This window comes from Chanodichthys erythropterus, chromosome 7, assembly GCF_024489055.1.
Source record: "Chanodichthys erythropterus isolate Z2021 chromosome 7, ASM2448905v1, whole genome shotgun sequence".
Classification (NCBI taxonomy): Eukaryota; Metazoa; Chordata; class Actinopteri; order Cypriniformes; family Xenocyprididae; genus Chanodichthys; species Chanodichthys erythropterus.
In genome coordinates this window covers 34038212-34064328 of record NC_090227.1, presented here as the reverse complement: position 1 = coordinate 34064328, position 26117 = coordinate 34038212, and the positions used below count along the sequence as shown (strand labels likewise).

At 36.2% G+C, this 26117-nt stretch overlaps 3 protein-coding genes across 5 annotated transcripts; 1 reads left to right on the top strand and 2 right to left on the bottom strand.

The window, feature by feature from the left end:
• Nucleotides 1-685: 685 nt before the first annotated feature.
• On the bottom strand, nucleotides 686-15814 carry arih1 (ariadne ubiquitin-conjugating enzyme E2 binding protein homolog 1 (Drosophila)). Of its 2 annotated transcripts, none has more exons than XM_067390304.1 (14): nucleotides 15348-15814; nucleotides 13321-13388; nucleotides 13059-13203; nucleotides 10478-10570; nucleotides 9194-9249; nucleotides 8603-8669; nucleotides 8123-8229; nucleotides 7820-7862; nucleotides 6348-6419; nucleotides 6120-6250; nucleotides 4531-4597; nucleotides 4187-4447; nucleotides 3970-4082; nucleotides 686-1359 (listed from the first exon to the last, which is right to left on the bottom strand). In XM_067390304.1, the coding sequence occupies exons 1-14, from the start codon at nucleotides 15630-15632 to the stop codon at nucleotides 1275-1277; spliced, it is 1593 nt and encodes a 530-aa protein (XP_067246405.1). In that variant the 5' UTR covers nucleotides 15633-15814; the 3' UTR covers nucleotides 686-1274. The 2 variants fall into 2 exon arrangements, with proteins under 2 accessions (XP_067246405.1, XP_067246406.1); XM_067390305.1 differs by having other exon boundaries at nucleotides 4540-4597; nucleotides 15348-15812.
• arl2bp (ADP-ribosylation factor-like 2 binding protein) lies at nucleotides 15761-20778 on the top strand. 2 transcript variants are annotated; one of them, XM_067390306.1, is made up of 7 exons: nucleotides 15761-15860; nucleotides 17363-17432; nucleotides 17519-17580; nucleotides 17853-17959; nucleotides 18047-18132; nucleotides 19166-19262; nucleotides 19816-20778. In XM_067390306.1, exons 1-7 carry the CDS (start codon nucleotides 15833-15835, stop codon nucleotides 19921-19923), a joined length of 558 nt encoding a protein of 185 aa, XP_067246407.1. In that variant the 5' UTR covers nucleotides 15761-15832; the 3' UTR covers nucleotides 19924-20778. The 2 variants fall into 2 exon arrangements, with proteins under 2 accessions (XP_067246407.1, XP_067246408.1); XM_067390307.1 differs by lacking the exon at nucleotides 15761-15860 and adding an exon at nucleotides 17094-17130.
• Nucleotides 19972-26043, bottom strand: pllp (plasmolipin). Its single transcript, XM_067390309.1, has 5 exons — nucleotides 25930-26043; nucleotides 24675-24846; nucleotides 22968-23141; nucleotides 22771-22878; nucleotides 19972-21499 (listed from the first exon to the last, which is right to left on the bottom strand). Exons 2-5 carry the CDS (start codon nucleotides 24804-24806, stop codon nucleotides 21392-21394), a joined length of 522 nt encoding a protein of 173 aa, XP_067246410.1. The 5' UTR covers nucleotides 24807-24846; nucleotides 25930-26043; the 3' UTR covers nucleotides 19972-21391.
• Nucleotides 26044-26117: the final 74 nt, after the last annotated feature.

The following is a 26117-nucleotide window of genomic DNA, read 5'->3' as shown; positions in this document are numbered from 1 at the left end:
GCTCAGTCAGAACACTTGACAACAGATGTCAAGAAAGCAGCTCAACAGGCCCATCGGTACAATGTCATCTACGTGCATGTTGGGCAGACAGAGAAAGAACCTCGAGCTGGGGTCAGGAACGAAGAATGAACTTCAGAGAGACAAAAAGAAAAAATATAAAAGGTTATATGAGTGAATGTCACTCAGTTTGGCTCTCAGAAATTATTCATATAACTCTTAAAATCATACGATCCTAAATCTACCTAGGAGGAGGAGGAGGAGGAGGAGGGGAATAACAGCAAAGGAGGCAGAGCAGAGGAAACCACTGTTCTGTTTGGACTTTTGGAAAAAGCAGCGAACGTTATACTACCCCCATTTCCTCCAAATGTAAAGCCAGAAGCTCCCACAAGACTTCTAGTCGGCAGAAAACGCACCACCTTGGCATGATCTGCTCGATTTGGCAGAATATAGCCCTGCTCCGTCCCTGTGGAGCAAAGGGGAGGAGCGGAGGGAGACACACGGACTCCCGATTTACGTCAAGCATATCTCAAGTCCAAACCTCTTTAGAGGGGCGATCCAAGATAGGAAAGACACTCAATCTACACAGCAAATATACATTTTTTTTTTAATATTTGTAAAGATAAATATCTTTTAAAAATGATGCAAACACATGCCACTCTTACTCTTTAACTTCCATGCATATGCATTATTTACAAATTGAAAAATACCGATTTTGTCGTCTTTTTTTTTTTTTTTTTGGTGTTTTTTTGTGTCCTATTCTGCTAAGGTCTGTATGCCAAAAAGTCGTCTCCTCACAATCAACCAATACACATTCAGCAACCCAAACACGGATCTCGCCAGACATGGTCAGAATTAAAGCCATTTTGAAAACAAAGTCCATTTTCCACACACAAAAAGATTATATAAAATAAAGTCAAACAGAACACGTCCACAAACATAACTGATAAGAAGGGAAAAAGCCTTCTGAGGGCAAGATCTTACAATGCGAGCAAAAGGAAGATGCCTTTTTGTTGGATTTCTCAGTCTTGCACTTCACGCTGCTAACAATACTGTTGAACATGTAATATTTTTATTTTTAATATTCTCTAACTTTTTCATTTAAATATAATTTACTCTTATGCTTTTCATGGAACAAAAATCTGGAAAAAATTATGCAATGCAGGGCGGTTTGCCAGGGAGGAGGCAGCAGAGATCTGTGCTGCTCTCTTGTCATTGCATCAGCACTCTAGTGGGTGGAGTTTCTCTCCAAGAGTCTGTGGTGTGGAGATGTAGCCTCAATCCTCGATGTACTCCCACAGGTCCTTGTCATAGCCTTCATGTACGTGTTGCAGCAGCACTCTCCGTCTGCTCTCGCAGTATCTGCACACAGGAGCATCGAACGTGGATGGTTATAAAGGAAGAGAGAGCACGGCAAAACAACAAGGCCAGAGAACAAACACCTTGAATGAAATACAAGTTGCCTTTGATCGGAGGTTTTCAAACTGGGGTCTAGAGAGCTAGAGGGCCTGGGAAAAATTTAAACAGTTAGAAAATAATGTCATTTATTACTCACCTTCATGCCATTCCACACCCGTGATACCTTCGTTCATCTTCAGAACACAAATTAAGATATTTTTGTTGAAATCCGATGGCCCAGTGAGGCCTGCATAGCCAGCAATGACATTTCCTCTCTCAAGATCCATAAAGGTACTAAAAACATAAATCAATTCATGCGAGTACAGTGGTTCAATATTAATATTATAAAGTGTCGAGAATATTTTTTTGTGATATAGCGATGGGCGATTTAAAAACACTGCTTCATTAAGCTTCAGAGCGTTATGAATCTTTTGTGTCTAATCATGATTCAGATCGCGTGTCAAACTGCTGAAATCACGTGAATTTGGTGCTCCGAACAGCTGATTCGACACTTTGATTCATAATTCTCCGAAGCTTCATGAAGCAGTGTTTTAAAATTGGCAATCACTATATAAAATCGTTATTTTGGTGCACAAAAAATATTCTTGTCGCTTTATAATATTAATATTGAACCACTGTACTCGCATGAACTGATTTAAATATGTTTTTAGTACATTTATGGATCTTGAGAGAGGAAATGTCATTGCTGGCTATGCAGGCCTCAAGGAGCCATCGGATTTCAACAAAAATATCTTAATTTGTGTTCCAAATATGAACGAAGGTCTTACAGGTGTGGAACGGCATGAGGGTGAGTAATAAATTACATTATTTTAATTTTTGGGTGAACTAACCCTTTAAGAGAATGTTTTGTTGTTGTTTTTAAAATGTATTTTTAGGGATGTCAAAGTTAAGTAATGCATTTAAAAAAAAGTAAAAAAAAAAATTGAATACTGAAAAAATGTGGGTGGAGAGCAGAGCATTTGAGTCGTGCACAGAATACAACTTATATCTCTGTTGCTGAAAGTTACCGAAAGCACACATGAAATTCAGAAAAACACAGTAGAGAGGCGTTCGTGCAGCACAGAGAGGCTCTCTAGCACTGTACAATTTAGCATACATGAATTACCTGTAGCAGATCTATACAGGTGGAGCTGGGGAAGGTGGAGGTTTCTGAAAGCGCACTGCAAACTACGACACAAATGCTAGACCAAGTATTTGAAGGTTGAGCAGCAAGCTCATTGGCTACTGCTACAGCATGAACCAATCAGCTATGCCCCTAGAGGGAATGATGTGATTGCAAAGAGGTTGAGTTTAGGACCCATTAGCCTGCGCCATCTAGAGTTTCATGACAGAACTTTGTATATATATATATTTGGCATTGCCTTGTGATGTGAATATTTTATGTGTTTTTTTATGTTGCATTGGACTTTGTTGCAAATGGGTCTTAAATCCATGCTTGTCATAGTCAGACAAATGTTAGTGTTAAACAAAATTTGGTTGCACTTTATTTTACAGTATGTGCACGCACTTGTATTTACAAGAGCTTTTCACACTGCGCTTAACCCCGGGTTATTGGCATTCTAAACGGCGCTTTTAACCTCGGGTAAAGGAACGTTTCACGTGTAATTTAGAAGCGGGGTTAGCACTGCTTTTTACCCGTGTCAAACTTGTACAGCGTGAAACGATGCGGTTTTAGATTGTTACAGCTAGACGCTTTGCAACAGACAACCAATCACATACTCATTATTTGCGTGCCTTGAGAGTCACTGAAACAGTGCACATTGTAAATAAAGAGGAAATTCAGTGTTTTAGGGGAAAAATGTCAAATGCTGACAGAAAATGCAACAATTTGATTGAAGAAGTGACCGTTTCATTCTTTCCTTAATATTCCAAAGTATACATTCAGTATAAACTCGACAGTACAGTCGGCAATACGAGGATGCAATGCTAGAGCTTTATGTAAACAGGTCGCATGCAGCGTTCTTCCAATCAATGACACTGACCCCGCAAATATGCAAATAAGAACGTTAACCCAGGGTTTAAGAATGTACATTGTGAAACGTCATTTTATGAATACCCAGGATTAATTGCTAACCACGAGTACATTATGAGCAGTGTGAAATGTGAAGCAAGATAACCCAGGATTCAGTTTACCCAGGGTTTAGAATGACCCAGGAATAACTATTTCAAGTGTGAAAAGCCCTACAGTGCACTTACCTGAGAAAATACTGGGTAATATAAGGTAACTACCACCCGGGTTCACAGAAAAGGTTTAAGCCTAGTCCTAGACTAAAATGCATGTTTGAGCTGTTTTAACTGAAAGCAAATTGTTCTGACACACCAGTAATGTTTTGTTCTAAGGCTCATTTGTAAAAGCTACTTAAATGTCCTAATTAAACTCTGGCCTAATCCTGGCTGAATCTAAGCCCTGTCTGTGAAACCAGGCCTACAGGGGTTAAAGGTAAAGTTTATGGGTAGGTTCAGGGTTACAACCTAATTATTACCCAGTTATTGTACATGGGAAACAGGACTGTAAAATAAAGTGCTACCCAAAATTTCCATTTGTACACTTGCCTGTATTTATCTTGTACTTTCTGCTTAATGTCCTGCAGAGAATCTTGGGAGATGTCTCGTTCCAGATATCCAGACAGAACCTCGGTGGCATTCTCCAGATCTGCCTGGTTATTCTGGGTGCAAACACATACACCATCAAACATTTAAAATGACAGATTTATATGTTTTTACAACACAATCCAATACATTAAATTACAAATGAGCTTCTCCGATTTACCTCGAAGATGATGGACTGGTTGTTCTTCTTGAGGTAGAACGCAAAGACGTAGGTGAACATGAGTGTGGAGCGGCACTGGCACAGCACATCCACGGCCTTCTTCAGGAACTGCACCTCGATCCATGACATGTTGTGCTGCTGCATCTCCTCCATCTTCTGTTTGACCTGGGCGTACAGCTTGTGCTCGAAGCGCAGACTCTGCATGTGGTTCATGTAGCGGTTGCAGTAGAACAGGTACCTCTGCAGGGCTGCTCGGGAACGCTGCGCAACACATATCAACATGGGAAATGTTTAAGAATGAGACCAAAATTTGCATGTTAAAAACACCAGGCAAATGGACTGACATTATTTACCTCTTGAGCATCCCGGGCTGCCTTGGCATCATCCTCGTTGTAGCGATTACAGTTATACCTAAGGGTAAAACACATTCCAAGAATTAGTTCTATTAGCCAATAATGTTTTGCACATCAATAAACAAATGTAAAATTCAACAAAAACGGTTTACAAACAAATCATGAAACATTAAACTCTGAATTTCAGCAGTCGTCAGCTGAGTGAGTCACTTTAGGTTTTCCTAAGTGATGTTTGCAGTGATTTGTAAACAGATGACTGCATGGAACAAGGAGGAGGGGACAGCTAGTCTTTGAGCTCTCAGGTTTATGAGGGACCTACTGATCCCAGACGTGCATATGTAAACATTGCCTTGGGAAAGGTAGAATAGTAGCATTTAGGTTGATCTGAGAGAGTGTTCAGGGGTTTTTCACTTTCTTATTATTGGGGTGAAAAAAAGAGATGCACTGTTAAGTGTTTATTTTTTTGTTTAAACCTTATGACGAGAATTTCATGACATTAAAAAGCAACATAATAAATGACCTTTGTAATGGATGACCAACAGGGAGCAGTTTTTGGGGGGGATCCAGTTACTTTCACCAGTGCAGAGTGATACATGGAAAACATGGAGTGGAGTGTTTACAGAATGCTTTGAATGGGGAGGGGAAATTAAAGTCACTCCAGTCTTCTCATATTCTCACTGGAGCATTGAATCCACAAGCTAAGAGGATAATGGCACAAAGTACTGAAGTCCAGTGAAGATGAATGAGAAATTACTGCAATATATCACAGCTTTGAATCACAATGCACGAGTGGTTCACAACCTTTTGTCCTTACATATAAAAATAAAAAAAACCTGTGACCCTGCCCCACACCCCAATAGTTATGTGACGACAAATAGATATTAATTGCAACCTATTGGTGTACTCAAACAAAGCATAATTAAACTTTGTTAATAATAAATCTTTATTTGTTGAATTATTATAATAATTCAATATCATTTTATTGTTTTTATAATATTTAAATATCTAATATTGAACTAATTATTAATAATAATTACATATGATTGCTTGTTTTTGAAAATACCATCTCCTAGCTAAAGCACAATAGCTGTGGTCACTGTATATATTAGACCGGGTTGCTTTTTTGTGACATCAGGCAACCCTTCACTTGGAGCTTTAATGAAGAGAACATGTTTGTGTGAGTGAAAAGTGCAGAAAAGAGTGGAAGGAGAAGTGCTACTGTTCTTGCCAATTGGTAAGGAGTTATTTTATAAAGAGGCTTGAAATACACACACACACACACACACACACACACACACACACACACACCTTGTAGCTGCTGAGCTTTGCCAAGCCATCATTCACATCATAAAAATGTGATCTGAAAGCTGAGATACTGCGTATCAAATCAATAAAAGTAATCATCAGCTGGTTGCTATCAGTAGCCGACTGTTTGGCGCATTCATAGAAACTAAAGGATTGTGCATCCATATTTGACCTCAAAGCATATAAGTTCTAGGTTGGGAACCACTGCAATCCTTGCCGATAAATTCTTCATACTAATTAATCCTAATTCTTTATTTTAAAAAAATTGAACCCACCAAGCAGAGCCATGTGGCTCCCAGGGCCCCAGGCAAACCCAGCAGAATTCTGCTTTGCAGTTCTGGTTCCGGCACACCATGTGGTTGCAGCCACCATCTTTCTCTATGGTGACATGGCATTTCGGACATTCCTGTGACACAACAGCAAGACATCTGCTATTCGTCTGGGTCATGAGATGACACAAAGAAAAAAAAAATCACCACATCAAAGTGAGTCTAACCACTGACCTTTGTATTTGCTGCAATCCAGTTTGATGTCTCACTGTCATCGTCACATTTTTTAATCCATTTCCTTAACCACTGGAATCAAGAGGTAAAATAACAGGACATACAAGAATCAATTCACCGTAAAAATAGGACAACTAAAAAGTGAGGCATTAATAGATATTACATAAAAACGTGTACAAGAGCAGGGAGTTATGAAGAGTTAAATGTTCTCTCTCAATGGAAGAATCCCCATATGAGAAGCACAAGGGACTAGAAGATTCCTTTGTTTTTGCCAAGACTACCCCCACAATAACAAGTCTCTGAAGAGCCTCTTAATGCTGAGAGTAGGAGAGGTGGCAGTCTGCTAGCTTTCTTTGTTCTGAAAAACTTGCCATACCAAATCAACATTTCCCCTGCTTTCTACACTGTAAATGTGAATTACTTTTTTCAGTGCTATCCTTTCAGAATGGATATCTATTAAAAGGTATTCTAGGTAATGTTTTTTATAAGCATTTTTGTTATACTGGTCGAAACTCTCTTCACATCCTGATAGCAATCAATAAAAAAGGGGTCTAAATATTTTTAAAAAAGTACATATATCTTCTGTAGAAGTCTCAGGACCAAAATATGTTTGTCCAATCATTGCATTCGGCTCAAATGCAATAAAAGGATATACTACCTGCCTGTCAATGAGGCTATGCAGAGTCGTACACAGTCACAAGAGCCACAAACAAACAGCAGCCACCTTTTACAGTTCCTCCTGAACCAAAACAATGAGCTTATGCAGCGATTACACTATAACTACCATAATTAACAAGAGGTGGCAACCCGTGATGTTCTAACTCTGAGCGATTTGCATTTCTATGGCAACACTATCAATGCCGAAATTAATCTGCAGCAGCAGTTTAAGTTGTTTATGTTCATTATTATTGTAATGTTGAGTGTTTTGTGGCATGAGGCAATTTAACACCATCTCTCGTGACGATTTGCAGACTCTGCTCTGCTGTGTGCGTTTCATGTCTTTTGGAGGAGGCGTAGCTTTGGAGAGTGCTCTGAAGAGTGGGCCTGGGATCTTATGATTTCAAAACTAGCTTGCTATTGATAGCCACTCTAAAAAATGCCTACCCTACCTTTAATGGAAATGGAATTGTGCATTCTACTTATAAAAATTATCTTCTCATTTTGCCTCAGTTATTTAGACGAAGTGGGTGTTTTGCACACATCGGAATTCACACCGATGTAAAATAAATAAATAAATTAGTGTATTTATAGAAAAGTATGATCCAGGTTTTTCAGCCAGAAATAATACTAACTGTGCTAAACTATGAAAAACACTGAAACCATTGTTGACAATAAAAAAAAAGCTTCAAAAATAAAAAATGCACGAGACAAAACCATGACTCAATATATTTATATATAAACACTGATAGCATTGTTGTGCAATTCTAGTTGATCTTAAGGATTTTAAAAAATACAATGTGGCCTCAACATACCTTACACTTCACTGGATCGTGCCAATTTTCTCCACAGTTGAAGCTGCAAATGAATTGAGAGAACATGAGCATTCTTTCATCTAGAACAAACATTATAAACATAAAACACACAATCTCTTTTATGTGTGTGCCACATTTTCCTCTAATGGCTCTAATGATTACCAGAACCATCTAGGGAACATGTCTCCTGAGTTCTAGTGGCACTGGCTTAATCAGGTATTCCCTGAGCTGTTAGAAGGCCTAAACCTGATCTGAGGTCACGTACCAAAAGTATCTGATCTCATTAGCAGTTCAGAGTCTTACCAAAACTGCCGACCACACTTGCACCGTACAGGTTTGGCATCTGGGTACTGTACTTTGACAACATGATGACAGTCTGGTGCTGGACACCATTTTAACAGTCGGTTACACTGCAGAGAAAGAGACCAGAATAAACCAAATTAAAAGTGAAGCAACTTAATGCTTTTCAATATCTGACGATTCGTGTTTTCCAGCATTCTTTGAGAAATGTCTTTACTTTCAATAAAAGCAAGGAAACCTGACGTTTAGTATACATTTTTCACACGATCAGTGTCACAAATTTGCTAACATTTGTTGAACAAGAAATCTGTATTTCACAACTTTATTTTAAATTAGCCAAAATCTTGAAGTTTTTATTTACATCCATTATTTATTAAATCTGGCATCTGGCATTATAAATCTGGCATTTTTTAAATCCCAGATTTTCTATGTGGTATCAAACTTTTGGATCACACAATATGATAAAATGGAATGAAATCCCACCTCTACAAAACTATTGGTTATTAAATGCTGGTACTTCAACTTCACTTTCGAATCTGTAATCAGTCTCCTGTTGAAAGAATTGAGATATATTTAGACCATACAAAAACAGACATGCATGCTTCTATTTATTATCCAATATATTTATTATCCACAAAAGGCCACAAAGTGCCTATAAAAGGATCATACCCTGTACCTGCATCACAAAAGCAGCAGGGAGATCATATGTAGGTTAAGACAGCTGTGCGGATCCAAAATAATCTAACTGAATCGACAGGAGGTGCTGTGTTGTGACTCACACCTCCAGCAAGACAGGGTAAGTGTCCTACTTCTGACTAGGAATAAACTCTATCAGCTCATCTAGGATAGCCATAATATACTTCAGAACACACCATTTCATGCTTGAGCTAAGAAAAATGTATCCAATGAGGCTTTTATATATCATGAGCAATGGTGACGTGAGACAAAGACTACTCTAAGAAAAATATATGGGAGAAATGTTTTAAATAATTTTAATATTGAGATTAAGATATTACTTTTATTGAAACCAACTGCCTTCATAAAGCATTGCTGATTTATTTCTCAAACACTTACATGACTGTGTTGTCATCCACCAGAATATCACAGCTATGAGCAGGACAAGAAATGGTCTAGATTGGAAACAAACAAGCTTGTTACAATAGGTGTAAAAATGACAATTGACAGAAAAAAAACCCCGCTACAGCCTGTGTGAATAACTCAAAAGCTAAAAACAAAACCGCTGCAGTATTTACATCAGCCTGTCAGAGTGATAGGCTGCTTTCTCATGTGTATTTGTGTAAGTATGAGTGCATGCCGAAGAGAGTCTGCACCCAATGGAATTTCGGGTGCATGAACGAACTGTCAAATGCACTTCTTGGTCAAAATGTTATAAATATAGTAGGTTACATTCACATGAGACATGAACAGTCAGTACAAAAAAAAAAAAAAGTGTCAAAACATTTGATTTGTGCATTAGACCTTGCAGTGTAAATGCAGCAACTGCCCGTTACGTTTACAATATTAAGCAAGCAATATTCACATATGAAATATGAAAAAAAAAAAAACAATAACAACAACAATCAATGCTCTTCATCTTACTTCTCAATTAAGTAAACATTAAAACAGTAAACAACATTGCTTTAAGTAATTGTAAAATACTTGAAGTCTACATTACAGTTCAAAAGTCTGGGATCAGTAAGATTTTTTTTTTAAATTAATTTTATTCAGCAAGGATTTTATTAAATTTATCAAAAGTGACAGTAAAGACATTTATAATGTTACGAAAAAATTTAAAACAAAGTGAAGGTTCTATTAATTAAAGAATCCTATAAAAAAATGTATTGTGGTTTTCACAAACATATTAAGCAGCACAACTGTTTTCAACATTATTAATATAATTATGAAATGCCTCATGAGCACCAAATCAGGATATTAGAGTGATTTCTGAAGGATTATGCGACACTGAAGACTGGAGTAATAATGCTGAAAATTCAGCTTTGCCGTCACAGCAATAAATGACATTTTAAAATATAAAAATTTAAAACAGTTACTTAAAATGGAAATAATATTCCAAAATATTACTGTTTTAACTGTATTTTTGATCAAATAAATGCATCCTAGGTGAAACTTCTTTAAGAAACATTAAAAAAATTTTATCGACCTGAGACTTTTGAACTGTGGTGTTATTTTATTCATTTTGTTTACTAATCTTCAACTTTTTAAATAAAGGTGTGTTCATATTAGTTTTGCTGTAGCATTGAGAGTCATGGAATTTCACTGGTATTGGCATCAACTACTGACATTTTACTGACAATTTGTGTTCTGAAGGTTCTGTGTGCCAAGAGCTGGAATATGTACCTGTCCCATTCCTTCCTCTATGATTTTGGTGGTTAAGTAATCGCCCCAGCACTGCATGCAGAACTTGTGCCCACATTCCAGACCAGTGAAGTACTGCAAAAGAACAGCCAAATCCACATTTACAATCCAAAGTTACAAATAATAACAAGTTCTAAAAACAGTATAAATGTCTTAATTAAATTTTTTAGGGCTGGGTTAAAAATATAGATTTCTCGATTTCAATCAATTGTCATTTTGATGAACCAATATCGATTCTTAAAAATCAAGAATTAATCTTTCAGCCTATGCTTTTTTCAGTTGATGAATGAACAAAATTTTTAGCGTTCCTCCCTTCCAATATAACGCAATAAGGTTTTTGCTTTGTCAAATTTGATATGAAACAAAGTCTCAGCTTTCGAATTCTGTCAACTTTAAAAAGAAATTTAAACAATAAATGCCATTTTGGTGCGAATTAATGTGGCGTGACAGATCGTTGTAGCTGCATCAGTTCAAGCGGCACGTGAACTGAACATCTCTTCCTCTTTCTTACAAGATACAGCACAAAATAAACATGAACATCAGAAGGTATGTTGAAAGATATAGAACGACTTACTGAAATGTATCATGTGTCTTGTAATCGTTCATTCTGTGTTTCAACACAGAAAAACTTCAATAAAACAGCTTGTACACAATATGTCAGGTAATGTTACATTTACCTCAGAAAAGCCATTCACTAATCATGACTAACTCATTAGTCAGCTAGAAAAATTAATTCTAGAGAGGAGAATTTTTATTTAAATGCAAGTAGCCTATTTTATTTAAATGAATTGTAATTTAAATGCAAGTAGCCTATAAAAGTCAGTTAATTTTAACCTTTAATTTTATCTTAATGAACCAACTGAGGTTCACTGTATTGATTACAACTTTTTCTCCCTGAGAAAATTTACCATATACTAATCTATATCAAATCGAAATCAAAACTGAATCGAATCGCAAGCTTGTGTATTCAAATCTAATCAAATCGTGAAATTTTTTTCAATACCCAGCCCTAAGTTTCAAGACAAGAAATAGCCTAAGAACTGAATGTCTTTCTTCTTTTAAGGGTAAATCTTACAACAGTGACACAGTAAGGAACTATAATATTGAGGAATACAAATGACAAACACTGCAATACATTAACCCTAAAAAGGCAATGAAACAAATTCTACCTAACAGCTATCCAGTGTTGTGTGCCCATGAAATACAATGAGCCTCGTTCTCTTCAACAGATCGATACAACCAACAAGACTGTTGTTTTTGGCTCAGATAGGGATCTTACGAAGCAGTTCTGAACAGGTGACAGAAGAGCCAGCCATTGTGATTATCTACTGCTCCTACAAAGTACCCCTTTGTCATGTGTTTTATAGTCTCATGCCCCCTGGTAGTAAATGGCTGGTTCTCTCTCCTGGGACAACAGACAACACGGGCAAGAAACAAATCAGCTTAATATTTGTGGTAGGACTGACGCAAGCAGAGTATTGCTTACAACAACATCACAAGTAGTTTAACAGCACTGTGCAGACGGCACTAATGGTATTTAGGGAACATCTCAAGGGAACAGAGTGGTGGTCAGCTTTATGAAGCAACACATTAACAGTGAAATCTGAATTTGACATTGGGTCAAACGAATCGTCCAAATAGACTAATACACCGCATACACATGCAATCTGATTAATCTCTTAGTCAAGCAAATTCAATATCAAACTGAATATAGTTAAATTTGCCAAACATGAAGTTAGCTGTATCATGTGACCCCCAACTGATCCTTTGCTTTGAGCAGACAAGCAGTGAGACAGGAACTTTCACTGGTTGCTATTCCAGTTAAATAGTTCAGTCACGATTCAAAGCAATAAATAGAACAGTTTCCAAATCCCTGCTGCTTAATCCAGAGTTTTCTTTCAGACAGCCGCTGTCTCTCATGACAAAGCTGATCAAAACAATACATGCATGCATGCATGCCGCACTTAATCTATCTTTTCACTGACACACACACAACATTTCTCAAGGTTCCCTACAAATCCAAAGACCCGCCTGTTCCTCTCCTTGGCTGCTCTGTATACAATTCGAGTAATCCAGTGAAGAACAGATTACTGGCGAAAAGAGCTCATTAGAAATCCTTCCTGACGGCTGAGACACTGTAGTGTGTAGAACAGAGTGGCAACACAAAAACACAAGATGTGTCCAAATAATACTGCATACCACCTTCACATACCCCACAATGCAACAGCATCCCATCCATGCGGTAAACAATCTGTTCACACTGCTAAGCGAATCAACAGATCCACTGAAATAAACAACCACAGATGGAATCTGCAGACATTGCATTTTATGCAAATGATACTTGGAGGATATTTATGGAATTTTGCAGAATGGATTTAAATACAGTAAATAAACAACAGAGCAAAAGTTTGGGGTCTAATCTTTGGGCAGAACTGTGTGAACGATGGCCGTTCCATTTCAAGGCACAGATTCCGTGCGAGTCTGCTAATAAACTATCGGCACAGCAGCCGTGGAAATAGATTAATCAGAGGCAACGAAAGCGACTGCGCTGGAGGGCACTGACCGAGTTAGGATAGTTGAGATAGCAGATCTGACACGGCATGTCCTGTGCCGACGATCTAGTGTTCATGAGGCGTGTCCGAGACTTCTTGCTGGGGTTTATAACATGACACTCTGAAAACAGCTTGTCCAGGTTACCATCAAAGTACCTGCAAAGAGATAAACGTTAGATTTCTCTTCAACTTTGCTGGTTCAGTATTGAATTGAGACAGGTGTTAGCTGACTAATAATCTGGAGGGAGGGAACAGACCACAGAGAACAACTACCTTTCCATCAGCTTTTCTTTGTCCCAGTTGAAATGACTAAGTAATATTCTAGTGATTGTAGCAGGATTCTGTAACAGGAGACAAAAGCATAAATTGTTTAATATACAACATGTGTGTGTGTACTGTGTAGACAGATATAGCAACATCATAGTTTATATAAAGAATATAGTTACACTTTATACTATTCACAGATCAGTTTTACTTTTAACTACCATATCCCACAAAAATTTTAATAAACTACACATTGATTTAATGCTCAAAAACACCTATTTTTCTGCTTAAATCATTGATAAATGCTGCTATGGCAAAACAATTTTCCCACAGGGATCAATAAAGTCTGTCTGTCTATCTATCAGTGTTTGCGAGTCCGTCCTCACTGCAGCCTGTATCACAATGATGTACTGGATTAAATCCAATACATAAAAAGGCATGACTTTCCCCCCCAGAACAGTTCAGCTTAAACTCCGCTCCGCAGCCGATTCAAAATATTTCATTACTAATGTCAATCACAGTGCCGACATAATGCTACAACAAATACTAACCCCTAAACCTACCCTACACCCTAACCTTAACCTGGTTAGGGGGGAAAAAATTACATGTCCACTATATGTATTGGATTCAATCCAATACGTCATCACGATACAGACTGCAAAGACATCTTGGGGTTGGTGGCATGAAGGACAATGCTTCAAAGAGCAGCAATGACATGATTTGTGCCAAGACAAGAGTTTATTACAAAACAGAGTTCGTTAAGGCCTGTCAGGAAGACAAAAGCATGTACTACAATACCCCAAAAAGTTTATTAAAGTGCATATTGACAGGCAGTCCAGAGGGATACGAGAAGACATAACCAGCATAACCTTCTGAATTTCACAACCACCCCAATTCGACATTCCTGAACTAAACCAAGGGTCTTCATTGGGTTCAGATGAAAATGTCAGGCATGTTGAGAAAGTTTTCACTGCACTGGGACATATAAACAGAATATACTGCAAATTAGAAATGGGTGTACTGTTACTGTAACAGATATGTTATACAATTTAACCAGTATAAAGTGAGCCACAGAATAAATCACTTATCACAATAACAGCATTTAAGGCGTTTGCTGACTGAATAAAGTGAGCAAATCAAATCAATTAGCGCAAAATCTGTAAATTAACCAGCATAATCAAAACAAAACAAAACAATCAAACTTCGGTTAGCAGAGTGAAACGTGGACTCCAAACAGCATGTGGCTGAGACTCTGCAGCAGAAAGCAACCCTCAATCATGACTCAAATTCACTTTGATGGGCTATTTTTGTGCTGTTTAATCAAACATAACCAGCCATGATATAGCATCGGTTCCGCCATGTTGTTGTAGGGAGCAACTAGGTAACTCTCACATGCTAACGCGACCTAACCCATATCCCAGCAAACAGATGATTAAGAGGACACCTTCTTCATCGGACTATTAACAACCAGCCCTGAAGACATGCAAAACACATGAAGACATCGCAATATAGTTTTCGATGTACTTAAACTAGGGCTGTTTGCTCGTGGTTAGCTTACTAAGCTAGTCTGACCAGGAACAAGAGGGCTCTAATAAAATGGAGAGATTTACAATATCATTATTTTACTTTATATGTGACTTGGTTTGTCATGTGTTCAGATACAAACGTTTTGGCAATGCAAATGTACTTTTGTTTTAGATAAAGCACATTAAAGGGAGACATGTCAGTATGCAGGTGAGCCAGAAGCTAGTTAAGCATCTTATGTCATTATTGGATGTGTTAAGGAAAGGGAGAAGACTGGGTTGACGCAAACCTGCTCCTTCAGAACCACGATCATGCCCATATATGTACCTTGTTGACGTAGCAACACTGTCTTTTCATTCAGTTTGGTTTAAAGGACAACTGGTGGCTTTTTCATGTCTCTTATGTTGCCGACGGGGGGCAAAGTTTCCCAGAATGATGTAAAAATTCCCCCTTTTGTTATAAGGGGTATTCCAGAGCGATCTGAGCCCAGGTGGTGCCCTGAAAACACTTACCTGGATGACCTCGTTGACCTCCCTGATACACTCCACCATATGCTGCAGGATCTGTTCGGCGGTAAGAACTTCAAAGCGGTAGTCTTCCTCATCCTGCCCGGGCCCGAGGCCGCTGCCTCCGGTCTCCCCGCAGTCGTCCCGATCTCCGCCGGCCACAACGGGATCAACCAACTCCACCTCGCCGAGCTCCAGGGTGTCGTCCGCGGTCTCATCTTCGCCGCTGTCTTCGCTGCATTCCTCTTCCTCGTCGTCGAATTCGTAATTGTAACCCTCGTCTGAGTCCATGACTGGGTTGCGTTTAGTGTAGCAACACACCAAGTGGATAAGTTCGATGTGTATTATTTGGCAGATATAGCAAAACAAAAAGAGAATACTTCTTTAGCTTGCTAGCATTCCAGTTTTTCCAGCAGCAGAGAAAACAACAACAGAGGAGCGACGCTGCTGCTGGGCCAACAAAGAGACGCAGCGTCACGGGCCGACGCCGAATGACGTCATGTGCGTGGCACAAAACAAGTAAAGTTGTTCGGCAGCTGCGTTAAAATGTTTATTTTTTACTATCATATACTGAATTTTAAACTACACCAAAAAAAAAAATATATATATATATATATATAAATATATATTCATTCAATTTATAATATATAAATAATAATTATATTCGGTAAACATCACCCAGGTGAAAAATACTATAGTAATTTATAGTAAATACCAGTGTTCTTGAACCACACTACAGTAGTATACTGTATATATTATAGTATTTACAACACTTTGTTAATGAATGCTACAGCATACTGTAATATTAACTATAGTGAACTGATAAACTGTAATAAATACTTTAGTTTTTACTACAGTAAACTGTAGTGTATTGTCATATAATATACCTATAGTTGTAGAAAACTTAGTAGTACAGTATTGGGTAAAGTAATTTGTTTATATTGCTATAGTTGTTATATTACCACAGCAACTATAGAATTACCACAACAAATTAATTCAAGTACTTTACTATAGTATGGATCAAAATCACTACAGTATTTGCTATTAATTACTAGTATTTTTTCACCTGGGTATATACATGCGAAATGTACCAAATTTCGTACATTTTATAAATGTGAATCCCATAATTACATTGCAGGGTGGCTATGTATAAATATATTTCTTTCTGTGTTGTGCTTTTTTGTTGTTTGTTTTTTGTATTTTAAATAACGTACATTCAGAGTTTGAGGAAAGGAACCATGTATGTAGGCCTATAGATTTTTGCCTATAGAATTTCATTGTATAGTGTAACAGAGTGTTTCCTGTACATGTGACAATAATAAACTCTCTTGAATCTTTTGCTCGCAGTGTTTTGAAATAAGACTATATCTTATAACCAAGATTATATGTCATGATAGCATAGATAAACATGATTTCCTGTCTCTCCCAAAAAAGCAGGTCATTATTAAAAATTATGACAGATTTGACCTCTTTTCTGAGTGGCGCATCTAGGTATGATATTGTCAGATTCGTTCAACTTTAAAAACGTATCGCCTGACTTACTAGAAGCTCATTAATTAGAAAAGGCAAAATGAGCCGCAATATCTAAAGCCGCTGTAATGGTCCGGAAATAGGCTACCTTGTTTTTCTGGTGTTGGGTTGTCCTGTGACTCAAAGAGGCGGAACTAAATGAAAGGAAACCTGTTTCTACCGGACACATTTCGAACAAGTACGCGTTCTCCCGTTGCCGTGGCAGCAGCGACTTCAGGAAGAACGTTTGTGCTATTTATGATGGATCGTCAAGAGACAGGTAATTAATTGTTTTAAAATGTTCTTAATCGACTGTATGTCTTAGTTCACGAAACCAACCGCTGTGGTTGTGCTCTACCTGCGTCTTTAAAGCTCCAATGCGTCAGCCATGCACCTGCACTACAACCTGCTAGCTTACTGAAATCTGTCACACTAGTTTCATGATTGCGATCATATCTGTCGCGTCTGTTCGCAGGATATTAACAGTTCTGACTTTTTTTTAAACCCAAAAGATCTGCTGGGTGGCAACGAGAACATAGTTGAAATGCAGAATTTGGAAGAAGAGGACTTTGCTGTTTCAAAGTGAGTTATAAAGGTTGTTTTCTGTGAAAATGAATGTAACTTTATCAAATTACATTTCTTTTATCCGTAATGTGTTCTCTCTCCAGATCATCAGATGCTGATGCAGAATTTGACATGGTAATTGGGAACATCGAGGATATTATAATGGGTATTCATCTATCTATTATTATATTAAATCACTTATGACCACAACAACTGTAAATCATTCATATAATCAAGCAGAATTCATCTTTAACAGGGGTGAATCTTACATAATCTGTCAAGATGTGACAGTCCCAGACAATGTACCAGTCAATTTCCTAAAAAAGTGCTTAATATAATTAGTTTTAATTTGTCTTTTTCATCCTTTTTTTCTTTTGGTTTGTGGTGAAATGTTATCCTAGTTATCATAAAAACTAACACATGACATTTTCTCCACAGAGGATGAATTTCAGTATCTTCAGCAGTCTTTCATGGAGAAATATTACCTTGAGTTTGACGACTCTGAGGAGAATAAGCTCAGCTATACACCTATATTTAATGAATATGTATGTGATACTTTAAGCATTTTTATCACACGTTTATGACCCTTGTTGAGATGGAAATATTTAACTGTCATTTATTAATTTTTTCAGATTGAAATCCTAGAAAAGCATCTGGAACAGCAGTTGGTAGAGCGAATTCCTGGATTTAACATGGATTCCTTCACACATTCACTTAAGTATGTTGAATTCATTAGCTTTTCTAAACCTGAGTACTATATATATATATATATATATATATATATATATATATATATATATATTTTTTATATTGTATACAGGCAAACCAATATTTATTCAGACACCTTGAACATTTCATTGATTATTACAGTTTATTCACTATAGTTTAAAAAATGGTAATAAAATATGACGAGATCTCAGAGTTAAACTGTGTCAGAAAAAATAATCTTAATTATGTCCGATAACACTTAAACTAAACATGGTCAGGTCAAGTCTGAATAATTTTCGGTTCCAAATTTGTATCAGTTTTACTCGTAGTCCACTGTATGAAGAATTTTTGGGTATAATATGTCACAGTTTACTTTTATTTTGCTATCCTCACTTATATAAATGAACTGTAGTGCCCTGCACCCACTAGTAAAAATATATTTGACTAATATATCACACACACACACACACATACACACACTATATATATATATATATATATATATATATATATTACATGACAATAGCAACCCAGTCTAGAGGTTTTCAGTCTTTTAGATGCCATGGGCCCGTAAATATGATCATGTAACTCCCATCCAAAAATGTAAAAGGCAGCTATACATTTTCAAGTATAAAGACCCAGTTTATACAATTTTCTTTTTTTTTTTTATGTGTAAAATAATATTTGGAAAACATATAGTTTCTAACATTACTTCTTTCTACTCACTATAGTACTGTAATATTTAGATGAATTATTTATTTATTTTAATATTTTTTATGCTTTATTATTATCCACTATTATTTATTTTGTTTAATATTATTTTTTTTATATTATGTTATGTATTTTTTTACACTGTTTTTCTCTAAACTAGCACTCCCTTGCTTGTGCCCGCCTGGACCCCGTTTTAAATACCCGTTCTAAAATGTCTCCTTATTGTAATACACATAAATTACCACTAGATGGAGGTATTGACATATGAGTGTATTTGCATAGAAAATGATTCCTTTTACCTGTTGATTCCTAATCCTTCTGTTTTCAATTAGACAGCACAAAGATGAAGTCTCAGGTGACATACTAGACATGCTGCTCACTTTCACTGACTTTATGGCCTTTAAAGAGATGTTCATTGATTACAGAGCAGTAAGTAAAAATCTGTTCTTTAAACAAAATATATGATTTATAATGTAAAATAATGTGTACTTAAAGGTGCTACAGAGGATGTTTTGTTTTATACATTTTTGCAATATTACTTGAAACTGTCTTTACTAACTGATAAAAGACTATTTATTAGAGACAGGAGTAACAACTGCAGATTATGAGTTACCTGCGGTGAGTCCGACATAATGAATCCACTAACACGACACAGCGAATGCCGGTGGTAAACACTCATGTTCCAATACTCGTGCACGAGTTTTGGGAGGCGTTCCCTCGAAATGAGGGGGACTGTTCTTACGCATGCACTCATTTCAAAAACTCACTAACAGTCTTTGGTTTCTCAGTCGACAAAAAGATCCTCTTTAGCACCTTTAAATTTCTTCTAGTTTAGAGAAAAGCTGTTCTGCCTAGTTCAAATGTAATTCTTGGCTATAATAAAAAACCTGAAACTTAATCACCTACTACAAAGAAACTTTGGTCTGAACAGAAGCTATAAACGTGCAAGTTTCTGACAGAAACTTGTTTTTCCTTTTTATAGGAAAAGGAGGGTAGAGGATTGGACCTTAGTACCGGACTGGTGGTGAAGTCATTAAATTCTGCTTCAGCTTCACCTCTGACCTCCAGCATGGCCTCACAATCGAGCTGAACCAATGAAAATAGGGATTTCATGTAAATGAACTTGATCAACACAATGATGACTCCCATTTAAAAAGATGAATATTCATTGAAAATTCCTTTCTGACACATCCCAAAAAAAAAAAATCATTGTTATACTAACCTGACAGAAGGGAATCTGTGTTTATTTTAGGTTAATGTTTAAACATAAAATTCAGGTTAACTTGTCAGCTCGTCCGGTTCGACTCTTCTAACAGTATTCTCATGATCTGTTACTAAATCCAGAATGGATCAGTTCTTCATATCTTGTTTTGGCCTACAGTGGAGCAAAACTTGCTGTTTCTGACCAAGTTGATACAGAAAGTTGTAATGAGCCTCAACATCTCAAAGCTGCCACTTTATTGCATATTTTCACACAAGAACCTCTTATCATTTGATACCAAAATAATTCCTTCCACTTGACAATCAAAAAGGGCTTTTCATTTAAAAAAAAAAAAAAAAAGTATTATACAATGTGCCTGATATGACCATTCTGAAAGACCCTTTTTAACCATTCACAAGGTTTAAAGTTTCCCCAGGTGAAATATTACATTCAAAAATATGCTTATACAATTACCAGAAACAATGCAAATAATCTCATACAGATTTTTCATGTTTTTTATTGTGATGTTGAGTCCATGTTGCTCATGGATTGCTCCCATATGTTCAAACTGATATGTTTTGTTGATGTATACAGTACAAATTTCATCCTTTTTACCCCCTTCTTTATATAGAATGTGGTGTTCTTACTAGATGAATGTTGCACAATTGTGTATATTTGTTTATTATTTGTATATATAGACATATTTGAGCCTGTGTATGGAAGAAATAAATACAACTGTTCTTTAATCATGTTTTATCAAAACACTTTTATGCTCAAAACAATGAATCACTTACATTCTTGAACTGTACAATAATGCAAGAACCTCACCACTTAAATACATACTTGCTCAAGTCAGTTTGTGTATCTTACAAAAATAGTACACTATCATTCAAAAGATTGGGATTGGTAAGATTTTATGTTTTTTTAGGAGTCTCATGCTCACTAAGGATGCATTTGATAAAAAAAAAATTTGAAAAAAAAAATTTAAAACAACTTTTCTATTTTAATTTTAAAATAGGATGTATTCCTGTGATAGCATTTCATTGAAATGCCCAATTTTTCAAGTTTTTTTGATGAACTGAAAATTCGACAGCATTTATTTGAAATGGAATTTTTGTAACATTATAAATGTAGTCACTTTTAATCAATACCTCAATACCCTAAACCTGCTGCATGTGCAGGCTGGTGACTCCCAGTACACACAATGCCCATGTTATAAACCTTCTAGCAATTATGCTGGGCACCGTTATACAGATGGGTTGTTGGACGTTCCTGAAGAGGATTTTCAGCAATACCAAATAATATCCTCTTGGAAGTGTCCTCACATAGTTAATGACAATGTTGATCACAGGATGGTCTACACAGGCACTGTACTCCCCGCTGCGTTTTGCCCTTCACCCCTCCAACCCAAATAGGCGAAGTAGCTGCTAGCTGCATATAACAGGGTCACCACTATGGCAAAGAACTGCAAGAAAAAATATAAATAAAAAAAATTAAGATCTTACAAATTGTACTCAAGTATAAGAAATATGCAGTTCACAAAAGATTTCTCTATACAATTAAAGTTAATGGGGTCCAATGTTGTTTTGGATCCCAATTAACTTGACTGTATGAGCAAAGACCTTTGAACATTCTTCAAAATATCTTCTTTTGTGTTCCACGGTAGAAAGAAAGACTTAAAAAGTTGGGAACAACATCAGTATGAGTAAATGATGACATCATTTTCATTTTTGTGTGAACTATCCCTTAAGATGATTTCAGGGCACACATGTAAGCAGTCATCTAGCAGATATGTAGATTTAAAGATTCTGTAGTAATTTAGAACTTAAGCTGTTGACCTTTACACATGGAGGAGGTATAAATTGTGATTAAACTCCTCCGCTGTGGAGCATTATGGCTTTATCATGTGCTTGCTGCACAATTTAATCTGGACTCTGGCCGATGTTGTTTTTAAAGCCCTGTAAAACACACATACTACTCTAAAGACCCTTGCTTTTGAGCTCATCGGATGGTTTCACATTGTAACCATCTCCTAAAAGCCTTTTATTTGATCTATAATACTGTATTGTATATTCCAGTGAGTGATGAAACATGCTTTATACAGTTAAAGTGAAGGCCCTGCTTCAGATTAGATGCTTTTGCATAGCGACTTACATTTTTAATCAATATGTTTTAAGAATGCCCTATCTACAGTACACTGCCATTCAACATTTGATATCAGTAAGATTCTTTAATGTTTTTGAAAGAAGTCATTTATAATTGATCAAAAATACAGTAAAATAATATTATAAAATATTGTTACAATATTTTTTAAATAAATGTTTACCATTTTAATACATTTTAAAATGTAATTTATTCCTGTAATAGCAAAGTTGAATTTTCAGCAGCATTACTCCAGTCTTCATTGTCACATGATCCTTCAAAAATCATTCTAATATGCTGATTTGGTGCTCAAAAACATTCATTATTGGCAATGGTGCATTTGATAATTTTTTTCATGATTCTTTGATTATTTCTTTAAAAAAAAACAGACTAACCCAAACTTTTGAACGGTAGTAATTTGTTAGGTCTTGAGATTGTTGCTGACATCTGAATCACCTGACCTGTTATCAGTTGTTGCTTTACAGATAAGCTTTATTTTATAAATGAGGTATGAAGTGTACAGTCAGACACTCCTCTTTCAGCTCATAGTGTGTGAATGTGTGGAGTTTGCATTCAAGAGACGTTTTCACTCACTGCAGAAGTTCCCAGATGACCATGGTAAAATCCATAGCGAACAGATGCAGCATTAGCCAAAAAGGCAGTTAGGTATAGAACAGTTGCGACTGAGTAAAACACCATGAGCTAAGGAAGAGAAGGAGACAGGATTTGCCCAACAAGTCTTGATTTAAAAATGCTATCTTCTCCATGAAACCAACAAGTGAGAATCTCACCACCAAAGGCCAGGGTATTGAGGGTAGACTCTGATGAAACCTCAGCAACAGCACAACCAACAGGGCGATGCTCAAAAGCCACAGCGTCACGCTGACAAACAGGACCCAGCCATAAACACCTTCCGAGGAGTGTGAGGTACTGGCGATCAGAGCCCACACCAGTAATCCAACAACCTGAACAGAGGATGGATTTAGAGGATTTAAGTCACTTAAAGGGATAGTACACCCAAAAATGAAAATTCTGTCATCATTTATTCACCCTCATGTCGTTCCAAACCTGTATGAGTTTCTTCTGCTGAACCTAAAAGACTTTTAAACTTTTAAAAGGATTTTTATACAGCTTTTGTCTGTACGATCAAAGTCAGTGGAGTCTAAAACAGCACTGGACCCCAATGACTTTCTTTGTATGGACAAAAAATACTGAGACATTTTTCAAAATATCTTCTTTTGTGTTTCACAGAAGAAAGAAAGCCATATAGGTTTCAAAAGGAAATAAAGGTAACTAAAATATGACAATTTTTAGGGGAAAATTTTGTTTTGAGTCAAGAAAACCCTTAGTTATAATTGTTAGGGTATTTTCACTAAGGCTTTTCTTAACATAAGGGTGTTGTAATTCATTTAGTTGACATACTGTGTATGCTCTAAAACACGTGAGCTTTAAAATAAAAGTGACGCAAGTGTGAGTCATTCTGGTGATGTTCAATACATATCTAACCCTGTCAGCAATTACTGATATTTTTAACATCATATATACTGTTGAAAGTATTGATGTATGTCCTAAGGAATGTTTTCACCTAGAAAAAAAGGAAGAAATACAATATATTTTTATATGAACACACAATGCAAATGGCATTCATTTGTACAATGAATATCAAAAGTTCACAATGTATTATTTATCTGATAAAGGTCTCAGATTTCAGGCTATGTGTCTGACACAAGATACCTACAAACAACAACTGTGACTTGCTCCACAGAATGACAAGTAAAAACAGACACATCTCAGGTCCAATATTCAGTAAAGCTCAGTAATATTACATTTATATTTACTGATTCAAGACTGATTACATAAGTTATGTATTTGTATTGACTGGAGCATTTTATTAGGGTTATTGACCCAAAAACCAATGAGATGATAGATAAGATGATCATCTTCATAAATACTGATGTTCAGAAATGTTTCTTGTACAATTAGTCATTTAGTCAGATAATTATTTTTTATTTTTGCATGTTTATACGTACAGCTGAACCTAGTTTTAATGTTTCTAAATAACACAGACACATAGACTTGTGCTGTATCTACATACTTGTATGTTGGCTCAGTGTAGAAACACACCTAATGCAAGTACAATATAAACGTTATCTACCTCTACGCAAACTCTGTGTAAGCATGCAGGACTGTCTGTGGTAATAAATCTAACATCGACATAATATTATAATATCCTAGTTGAAACATTATGAAAATAATTCATAGTACATGGGCCTGGTTATTTTGTTTTATCAACCAACACCTACACAGTCTCGGTATTTCGCATACTGGAAATTCTGCATTATTTTTTTGAAGAATAAACAAACAGCATAGAAAAGTGGGTGTGAGTGTATGATGAAGGGAAAATAAAAGTTTTCAAAAGCAAAACCGAAGCTAAAGAACACACACCAAAAAACATGTGACAAAGCATGGAAAGTGTAATTGACAGTTTTTCAACTTACAATCTCAGCCAAAAGTAGAATACCAGGTATGCTCTTGATGAAGTTCATGTCAACACTAGATGGGATTCCAAAACTTCTTTGAGGTTCTTGTGAGCTGGTTTGAGTGCTGACCTTACCGGGAAAATCTGCCATTTCTTCTCAGTATAAAAGAGTTGATTATATGAAAATGCCACTTTAGAAAAAGAAAAAAAAAAAGACAGAGAGAAAGCATGCACCTCAGTGGAGACACACCAGAACAGGTAATGCAGGTGTTGTCACTACCTATCAACTCAGTCTGAACAGAAAGTTTTCTCTCTTTCTCACCCTCCCTCTCTCCCTCTCTCTTTCCACACACCTTTGTACACCTACAATGTATTTGACATGAGATCATGTAGGTTAGGTTTGACTGTTTGTCAAAGTAATAAATAACTTCACTAAGCATAATAGAGTGAGAACCCTCTTCCTTCCTCTAGTAAAAAGGGAACGGTGAGATAGCAAACAATAGAAGTGAAAATTTGGGGTTAAAAACTTAAAAATTGCCAAAATCATTGACAGAAGAGTATATGTAACATACACACACACATACACATGCATATATTATATATATATATTGTTCTAAGTTCACTTAAATTAAAAGTTGTTATATTTTTGAAGCCTAATAAATGTGAAAAATGATATAGCTTTCAATTATACTGTAGTGTTGAATGGCTATAATTCATGTTTAAAATTGTGGGGAAAATCAATTTCATTGAGACGTCAGTAGAAGTATTAGTATCAGTGATACTGGCCTTCATTCATAAAAAGATGCCATTAAACAAGTATTTAAAATATACTGTCTTCATGTTGTTTCTTTATGTTGTTTTAATTTGGAGATTAACTTTGAAATTATTACATTATAAAATATATTAAAATATATTAAAAATGTATAAAAACAAGTGTTTTTAATTGCAAATTTAATTTAATTTTTTTGATTGACAGCACTAATACACACACACATATATATTATATAATTATATGCCTATGATCATGTTGGTGGACTTTGAATGTTAAAGCTACCCAACAGCAAAGCACACAAAATGATGTTCCTGTGGTTATTGCTAAAAGTAAAAATGGCTACTTTTCACACTCATAACATTCGTAATTAAATTATGAGACTATTTATTATGTCCAGAATACTCTTCCTGTATGCAATATTCATTGCACTTCTTGCTTTGAAACACGTTATTTGAAACAGTTCAAAAAAATAATTCTTTAACATCTTTTATCATGCACTAACCTGCAACAGTCATTTTTGTACTGCACTTGTTGACTCAGTTCATCTTTAGCCACTTTTCTGCAGCGGAGAGATGTAAGACTTTGCTGTTGTAGTTTATTTTTGCTGGTATCTACTCTCCATGAGGTATGAAATGGACTTTGGTCCATGGAGAACAGTCCAGTCCACCTTTTCACCAAAAAAAAAAAATG